Genomic DNA, 9,378 nt, shown 5'->3' with positions numbered 1-9,378 from the left:
AGTTAAACTAACGTCTAAAATGTTAAGGCTTTCTTTCATTTTGTGTGTTTACTTTTTCTCGCTTGCCTTATCGCAAGGAGGTAAGACATTTATTGTTAACAAATCTCATTAGTTCTTTCATTGCAACTCCGGCTCTTAAAACTTCAACTCCATATTAATTTCACTCTATACATTATTTTAGAACAATGACACAGACCTGTCTTTCCAGGGTTCAAAGAGGATTGCCAGGTATCGGGGTCCTGCGTACCTGACTTAACATGTATTCCGGGAACGACGCCCACATGTTTATGTGATACCTGTCCCGGTAAGTAGAAGCTCGATTCTTTCTTTTTCAATTCGGTCAATACTTCATGAAAATGACATGCGAATAAGTTAAAAAGACAAAATGTGGTTGAATTATAAAAATATGTATCCCCTGATCATCATCATCATCATGTGTTTTGATTTCAGCGTCTGCCCTGTTCGACGATTGCGCGACGAACCTTCAATGCGCAAATAAGGATCCGAACTCAGAATGTTCTGCCGACGGACGTTGTACGTGCGCAGCTGGTTCTTCAATGTTCGACCAATATTGTTGGAAAGGTAGGAATTATCTCGTCTGTCATACATACCGGGATATTGACACTGTTATTAATGATGATTGAGCTGTCGGGAAATTATGATACACATAAACACCGTTTAATAATATGTGTTGTAAACTAGATGAAGTTCGGGGATGTAACGTGTAGTCACAGTTACTGCAACTACTGCCGCGAAGTACGAGTTATGGAGAATATCTTTTTTGACATGTTGGAAAAATGCTCGTGCAATAAGGAGCGGAACCGGAAGCAATTATGACGAGTAAAAATCATCTGTATAACTTATGGAACACAAAAAACTTCTACTGGTTTGTGTCTTCGCTGATTTCTGTTCTTACAACATCAGAAGCTTAGCCTAAATCTCTTTTCTTACGTTGCAAACTAGTACTCTTGAGATTGAACGGAAGTTTACGAAATATGGTATGTTCATGTAGGAAAATCATAAATCAATAATAATGAATGATATGTATCATGTGTGTGTATACGCCATGTGTATATTAACAAAGGATTGTACATGGTGCCTCGTGATTAAGTACTAAAAGCGTATGGTTAATGTTTTATGTTCTAGTGTTGTATCGTTCAAGCATTGTGGACCTGACAAAATGCATGTTTACAAACATCGTCGGATAACCCCCGATACACTCCACGCTATGCTTATGTATGAAGTGTAACGGAAGAAAGTACCGTGGTTGCCGACGATGGTTTACTAACAGCCTTTAAAAGGTTAATACAATGAAACTACACGGACAAGTCCAGAAGTCGAAACCAAACCCTGTTAAGATGTACGTTACAAGGGCTCAAACGACAATGAACTAGTGACACAAACGTGTAAACACCACATAAACTTATAATAATACCAGAAACAGCTAGCTAATAAACCGACGGTGGTATGTTCGAATCCCTCGCCAACCGCATTTCCACGCGCAAGCTCACTACTTTACAATGAATGTCTGTGCTGAAACAAAAATAGGTCCAAACCAGAGACACTGGATATAGAGCTCTACGACTTTTGTGAAATTACTCACAATTTTTAACAAGAGGAAAAGCGTCCTGGAAGTTTTATCTAGGATGGTCGTTTTTAACGCATTCCAATATTTGAGAACTATTCTTCGAGCTTTCCTTAAATACTAAACAATAATCAGATTGCGATAACGTTGATACGAAATTGTATACATGTACTGATGTTTGTAGGTGAATGATACGTACTCACAAATATGTATTTTCCAATATTCAAAAAACACTTATATATCAAACTCGGAAAAAGCTTGGAAAACTATGAATGCAATAATTACTTATCGGAGTAAGTTGAAGGACAGTCAATTTTCGTAAAAATAAGTATGTGGTCGAACTTTCTATTTTAATACCTTTTGACAGCGAAAAAACCCACACTTTCCGAGCATGCTTTGGATGTCTTATATGTGAAAGTATTTTTCAGTAATATTTTGTTTTATATTTATATATTCTGAATGAAAAACGTATATTTGACCCTTGTTTGTTTATCACACAGAATCACGACATTTTGAGAGCTGCTGTAGCAATTGATTTCATGATTCCTCCAAAGCCTGATTCTAATACTCTTTTATAACCATCACTATATCAAGGCATTTCCTACAGCTATAGTAACCTTAAGCGCTTGCCGCAATAGCAGAGTAAATAATCGTTTAATCAAATTCCTTATTTGGTTTCAGATGGTGCCTATGGAGGCCAGTGCGTGAACGGAACTTGTACCGCCGACAAGAACGCAATGTGTGACACGACAACCATGCGCTGTAGTACATGCATACCTGGCGCAAGTCCATTCAATGGGATGTGTATCTTAGGTGAGGTTTACTTGGTTTTATTTTCTGAACCAGGTACATTGTACCATTATCATATTTACCATAACATATTAAATGGGAATTTGACATTAAGTGGGTATTCTAGTCCAAATAATAATCCAAACGCGTTGACGATTTTTTTTACGATTTTTGATATGGCAAATCCTTCGCAACGTTAGGGATTAGTGGGTGTCCGTGATAGCATTGCTATGCTCATACATATTTACATATTAATAGGTCACTTTATGCCGTCCCTTGCCTGTCGTTTTAAGGTAATATTTGTATTCATGTCAATAAATGTGGTAAGATAAATATTTGGAAAGGAGTTGCTTGTTTCAGATGGATCGGCCATGGGTCAATGTGTTGGCGATCTGTGTCCCTTGGACGAGAACGCGGAGTGTATGGATGGAATGTGCATGTGTAAAGATGGATTTGACCTAATCAATGGCCAGTGTACTGAAAGTAAGCGCAAATAAGTTTGTTTTATTAAAGATTGGCACAATTACTTGTTTAAGCATGTTTCTGTACCTTAAATTTGATTTATTGGATGACATCTGTGAATTTTGGTATTTGTAAAATATGTGTAAATGTGATCTTTCCTAAGCCGAAGTTAGGCCAAAATCAATTATCTGCTTAAGGTGTTTTAGACAAGGGTCTTAAATGACCGTTAGTAAGGGTATGTTTATTCCCGAAACAGAATTGCACAATTGTTACGAAAGCCTGGCCTCATAGAACTAGTTTGAGCAGAGTCTTCATATTTGAAGCAGTTTTCATTGTCTTTTACTTGTCGCCTTCGCAAAGTCAAAATATGAATTATATTGGACAGAGTTGAAAATGCAAATTTTTCGTAAGTCTATACAGTAGGCACTATCGAGTGAAATTCTTTTTTGCTTCAATCGCCTGTAAAATATATCTAAATATCTGACAAAATTGTGCATATTATAAGCGAATGCGAATCGACAGCCTTTTTGAGGTCTAATTATTGTGTGACATTTTGTAATGTGGCATTGACTTTGTTTCTGGGTAATTGAACTTGAGCTAAACTATGTTTGCGTTAAGGCTCCTGCGCGCTCCAATACATCCATAACTTGAGGGTGCATGATGTGAACATTAAGTTCTTACTGATATCATTTCAGTACATCTCCAAATGCGTTCATTATGTGATTTGAATATTACACTTATGTGAGCTTCATGTTGTTCATTTAAAAGAAAACAATGAATGATACTGAGGGTTGTCTAATCGCCCAATTTGGATACAGGTTGTACATATTTGGATTTCTGTACATATTTGTATGAAATCCTTCTATAGAATTTTGAATGACTCATCATATTTACTGAAATGTAGGCATACGTCATCGTGTGAGCAGTTTCTGATGAATTTATATGGGTTGTTTCTAATAATAGTGAAAGACACCATTGCTAATTATTTAGAAAACATGGTCGAAATTCAAATTCAAATTGTTTAGCCCTGTAATGAATTTTCAATGCATGCAGTGTAGAACTAGATAGAAGTTTGAAGCTATGGTCTTTATAAGTAGTTAATAGGTTTTTTTTTGGCAGCCTTAAACTAACTAAAATTTGCTTCAAACATTATGACATTAGAAAGATGATTTGGGGTACATATATTAAACGATATGGAGAGCTTTGTTTGTGATGCGTAAAGAAAAAGTATACATTATAAAAAAAGCTTTATACATACATCTATATCATTTACTTAACACAGTTAATTTTTTTTGCATACAGTTCATCGGGAACTAAGCATTTTGAAATACCTTGACCAAGGCAATGCGAAAATAGTTTTTACCATAGCTCTTAACAGCACATTTGTGTAAAGGGAAATCGGTACAAAACATCTTCATATATAGGTAGGATATTGTTTTCACAGATACCGCATTTGTGTCATACTAAGATGAACGTTTAGGCACTACTTACATAAGCGTTTAGGCCATACCAACACTGCATTTGTGTCATACCAACACTGTATTGAGGTCATACCAACACTGCATTTAGGTCATACTAACACTGCATTTAGGCCATACCAACACTGCATTTGTGTCATACCAACACTGTATTGAGGTCATACCAACACTGCATATAGGCCATACCAACACTGCATTTGTGTCATACCAACACTGTATTGAGGTCATACTAACACTGCATTTAGGTCATACTAACACTGCATTTAGGTCATACCAACACTGCAATTAGGTCATACTAACACTGCTTTTAGGTCATACCAACACTGCATTTAGGCCATACCAACACTGCATTTAGGCCATATCAACACTGCATTTAGGCCATACTAACACTGCATTAGGCCATTCGTACTAACATGAGCGTTTAGGCCATACTAACATGAGCGTTTAGGTCATACTAACATGAGTGTTTAGGTCATATTAACACTGCATTTGTGTCATACTTACACTGCATTTAGGCCATACCAACACTATATTTAGGCCATACCAACACTGCATTTAGGCCATACCAATACTGCATTTAGGTCATACCAACACTTCATTTAGGCCATACCAACACTTCATTTAGGTCATACCAACACTGCATTTAGGCCATACCAACACTTCATTTAGGTTATACTAACACTGCATTTAGGCCATACCAACACTGCATTTAGGCCATACCAACACTGCATTTAGGCCATACCAACACTTCATTTAGGTCATACTAACACTTCATTTAGGCCATACTGACATGAGCATTTATGTCATACTAACACTGCATTTAGGCCATACCAACACTTCATTTAGGCCATACCAACACTTCATTTAGGTCATACCAACACTGCATTTAGGCCATACCAACACTTCATTAAGGTCATACTTACACTTCATTTAGGTCATACTAACACTACATTTAGGCCATACCAACACTGCATTTAGGCCATACCAACACTTCATTTAGGTCATACTAACACTGCATTTAGGCCATACCAACACTGCATTTAGGTCATACTAACACTGCATTTAGGCCATACCAACACTGCATTTAGGCCATACCAACACTGCATTTAGGCCATACTAAAACTGCGTTAGGCCATTCGTACTAACATGAGCGTTTAGGCCATACTGACATGAGCATTTATGTCATACTAACATGAGCGTTTAGGCCATACTAACATGAGCGTTTAGGCCATACTAACATGAGCGTTTAGGCCATACTAACATGAGCGTTTAGGCCATACTGACATGAGGGTTTAGGTCATACTTACATGATCGTTTAGGCCATACTAATATGAGCGTTTAGGCCATACTGACATGAGGGTTTAGGCCATACTGACATGAGGGTTTAGGTCATACTTACATGATCGTTTAGGCCATACTAATATGAGCGTTGAGGTCATACTGATATGAGCGTTTATGTCTTATTTACATGAGTGTTTAGGCCATACTTATATGAGCGTTTAGGCCATACTTATATGAGCGTTTATGTCATACTAACATGAGCTTTTAGGCCATACTGACATCAGCGTTTAGGCCATACTGACATGAGTGTTTAGGCCATACTTATATGAGCGTTTCGGCCATACTAACACCAGCGTTTAGGCCATACTAACATGAGCGTTTAGGTCATACTGACATCAGCGTTTAGGCCACACTTATATGAGCGTTTAATGCGATATAGTTTCAATCTTTGTCTCAATGCCAGTTCCACAAAGAAAGTACTTATATTTTTCCTTTATATAGTCATAATTGTGTGATTAACACTTTATTTTTTACTGAAGTCACTATTTATTTAAGTCCTTATCTCATGTATGTATATAAGTATCTATTATTTTGATAGAAACTTTTATGTTTAGAAGGAGGACCACCCGGTTTGTGTGACGATTCGTCGATGTGTCTCAGGGATACGAACTCGGAATGTATGGGTGGTATGTGCATGTGCAAGACGAACTTTACACTGGTTGGAGGAGTATGCAGGGAAGGTGAGTATTGACTATGTGCATGAGCAAGGACGACTACATAATTTTAGGAAGAGTATGCAGGGAAGGTGATAATTGACTATGCGCATGAGCAAGGACGAATACATAATGGAAGCAAGAGTATGCAGGATAGATGAGTATTGAAACTGAGTATGTCAGAGAAAGGACGGCTACACACTGGTAGAATGAGTTTGTAGGATGGGTTCGTGTAGATTATGTTTATGGGCAAACGGCTTCTTACTAGTGAAGCACAGAACTAAAATTAATTACTTAATAATAAAACGGCATGCGGGCAAAGACATGCTTAATGTATAATAATAATAGTTACTGGTCATTTAAATATGTAATACACCGCAAATATTTAATAGACACTTATTCCTTAGAACCCTCTGATTAAATTTAATATACTAAAACATGAACGTTGGTAAACTGACCAAGACAGAGACTCGAAAATTATAAGATTATAAGTAATTATGCCATGATAGCACAGATTCACATATTCGGAATAACGTATTCATGCATCTTTCCCTAGACGGATCCACTGGGGGCTGCTGTAATGCAGGGAATACATGCACGGACGAACTGGCAGTGTGCACTGACGGGTTGTGTGTTTGCAGCATGAACTCCACTGCCATTAGTGGGTGGTGTATAGCAGGTAATATGGGAGTTAAGGCTGATTCACGAAAGTGGCATCTAGGAAGCTTGTGACTAAATAAATACTGAAGTATAAATACAATATGAATAGATTCTTCTTTATTTGTATTGACGTCCAACAAAACTCTCATTATATTATATTATATATATATTTCTCCCACCCCAGATAAGTAGATGCTAGAAATCCTTATCTTGCCCACGGGTAAAGATAAAAAGGACCCGTATTGAACTATTTTTTAATGTCGTCACGTTATAACCTCCCTTGTAAATCGTCGTCTGTAGCACCTTCGAAACATTGTCTTGCGGCAATATTTAAAATCCAAATAAATCTTTTCTCGCTTCAATCGGCACCCTCAAAAAAAAAATTCACGCTGCATTTAAGAACTTTATTTTGTTTAACTAAAGTGGGAGAAAAAGCATCTTCCATGGCCGCTCGTGGAAAAAGATGCATCCCAACGCTCGCGCGGGGTGTTCTGTGGAGACTCGATAAACCTCGTTTGTGCAAAACACCCTACGCTCGGGTGAGGATGCATTTATCGTACACGAGCGGTCACGGAAGATACTTATTATGTGTATTGTGTCGCTACACTCAGAACATATGATTGTATGTAAAAACTATTTCTAGATGGGTCGGTCGGAGGCTTCTGTGACGGCACGGGAAACGACATGTGTTCTAAGGACAAGTTTGCTGTGTGTATGGACGGAATGTGCATGTGCAATACACCGGACTCTGATCTGATCGGTGGCATGTGTAGAAAGAGTGAGACAGTTTTTCAAAGTCTTTGTGATCAATATCATCCACACGGGAATGATAAAGAACTTATTTCAAATATATGTTAATGTTGATTTCTGTTCAAAAAGTATATTACACCACATGTTCCCTATGTTTTGACCCGTCGTGTCTCATATCCAGGAGGTGCGCTTGGTGGAAAGTGCGACATTTCTGGTAGCGTCTGCTCAGAGGACAAGTTTGCCATGTGTTCCAGTGGGATGTGTGACTGCCGGGAGGGATATACAGGAGTCGGTGGAAAGTGCATCCAGAGTAAGAATCACAGATATGTCTCAAACAGGTTATATAATTCATGAAAGAAACGCGTGTAAATAACTATGCTTTTGAACAAGCGAGAAATTAGAACATTACCCATGGTTGTCTCACATGCGAATGCGCCAAACGAAATAGTTCCTCCGCCGGGATCACGAGGGTCGTATATCACAATCGATTGTCGGCTAAGCCGCAGATTATTATCAGGTAGGCCGTGCTGTGTGTCAGGATGTCTCCCAAATCACGAGGTTCAAATGGTATAAATTATTATAGTTATTATTATTTTATTTATTAATATTATTATTATTATTATTATTATTATTATTATTATTATTATTAGACGGTTGGCCTGGTGGCATCTGTGACGGCGCGGGCGGGGGCGCTTGCTCCGGGGACAAGAACGCAGTCTGCATGAACGGAATGTGCATGTGTCCGGGAGGATACCTAATGGCCAATGGCATGTGTCTGAAAGGTGAGGCATTTACATCCAGTTTTCATATTTAGTTATTCAAATCCATATGGCCGTTTTATGACTACCTTTTATAATTAGTTTATTTTAGTTTCCGTGTTTTAAAACATTGCTTATACGTTTGGTTATCCAACTAAATGCTATCTCGTGGCAGTGGGAAGTCTCGGAGGCACTTGCATGAGTAACGCATGTCCAGGAGACAAAATGGCCACCTGCCAAAGCTGAATGTGCATGTGCAACTCGGATTCGACTGGAATCGCTGGAATGTGTGTGCCCAGTAAGTGTTTATAATTCATCAAATATTACTGACAAGTGTCCGCTGTTTTTTGTTTTACCATGGCAATATTTAGTTATGTTAATATTAAACAAATATTCGTATTTCACCGACCACCCGAGTGAATGATTCATAAGTTGCGCCGCATACTTTACAGACGGCGGGCCCGGGGGTGTGTGTGTGTCTGGCCAGTGTCCCGGGGACAGGCATGCTGTCTGCTCAAGCAACAATATGTGCGAGTGCGAAAAAAGTATTTATGAACGTTTGTTATAGACATTTGATATTAAATATTTTATATCATCAAACTCGCTTTGGCCAGAACATATTGATACAAATATGTGCACAATAAAATAATATACTGTATAAATGTATTAAAGCTGCAATCTCACAGATTTACCGTATTTACATTTTTTTGTCTTGGAAAGAGAAAAAATACGTAAATATCTGCAAACGAATGATATAAAATTGCCGACAAAAGTTCAGATCGCAGATTTTCAAATTTCCGTTCGAAAATTAATGTTTTATGGCATAAACCGTTACTAGCTGTTAAAGAAAAATGCATAAAACATTAATTTTTTAACTAAATTACAAAAATCGTTTGTAATTA

General features: G+C 37.8%; 1 protein-coding gene across 1 annotated transcript; it reads left to right on the top strand.

Annotated features, from left to right (window-relative positions):
* LOC128227049 (prion-like-(Q/N-rich) domain-bearing protein 25) lies at nt 1-9,044 on the top strand. The gene is made up of 11 exons (XM_052937243.1): nt 1-80; nt 209-304; nt 451-582; nt 2,267-2,398; nt 2,735-2,857; nt 6,210-6,335; nt 6,865-6,987; nt 7,612-7,746; nt 7,900-8,028; nt 8,369-8,500; nt 8,929-9,044. Exons 1-11 carry the CDS (start codon nt 20-22, stop codon nt 9,042-9,044), a joined length of 1,305 nt encoding a protein of 434 aa, XP_052793203.1. The 5' UTR covers nt 1-19.
* The last annotated feature ends 334 nt before the right edge of the window (nt 9,045-9,378 follow it).

The sequence above is a fragment of the Mya arenaria genome, chromosome 3 (assembly GCF_026914265.1).
Source record: "Mya arenaria isolate MELC-2E11 chromosome 3, ASM2691426v1".
NCBI lineage: Eukaryota > Metazoa > Mollusca > Bivalvia > Myida > Myidae > Mya > Mya arenaria.
The sequence above is the reverse complement of the archived record's forward strand: the minus strand, read 5'-3'. Positions and strand labels throughout refer to the sequence as shown.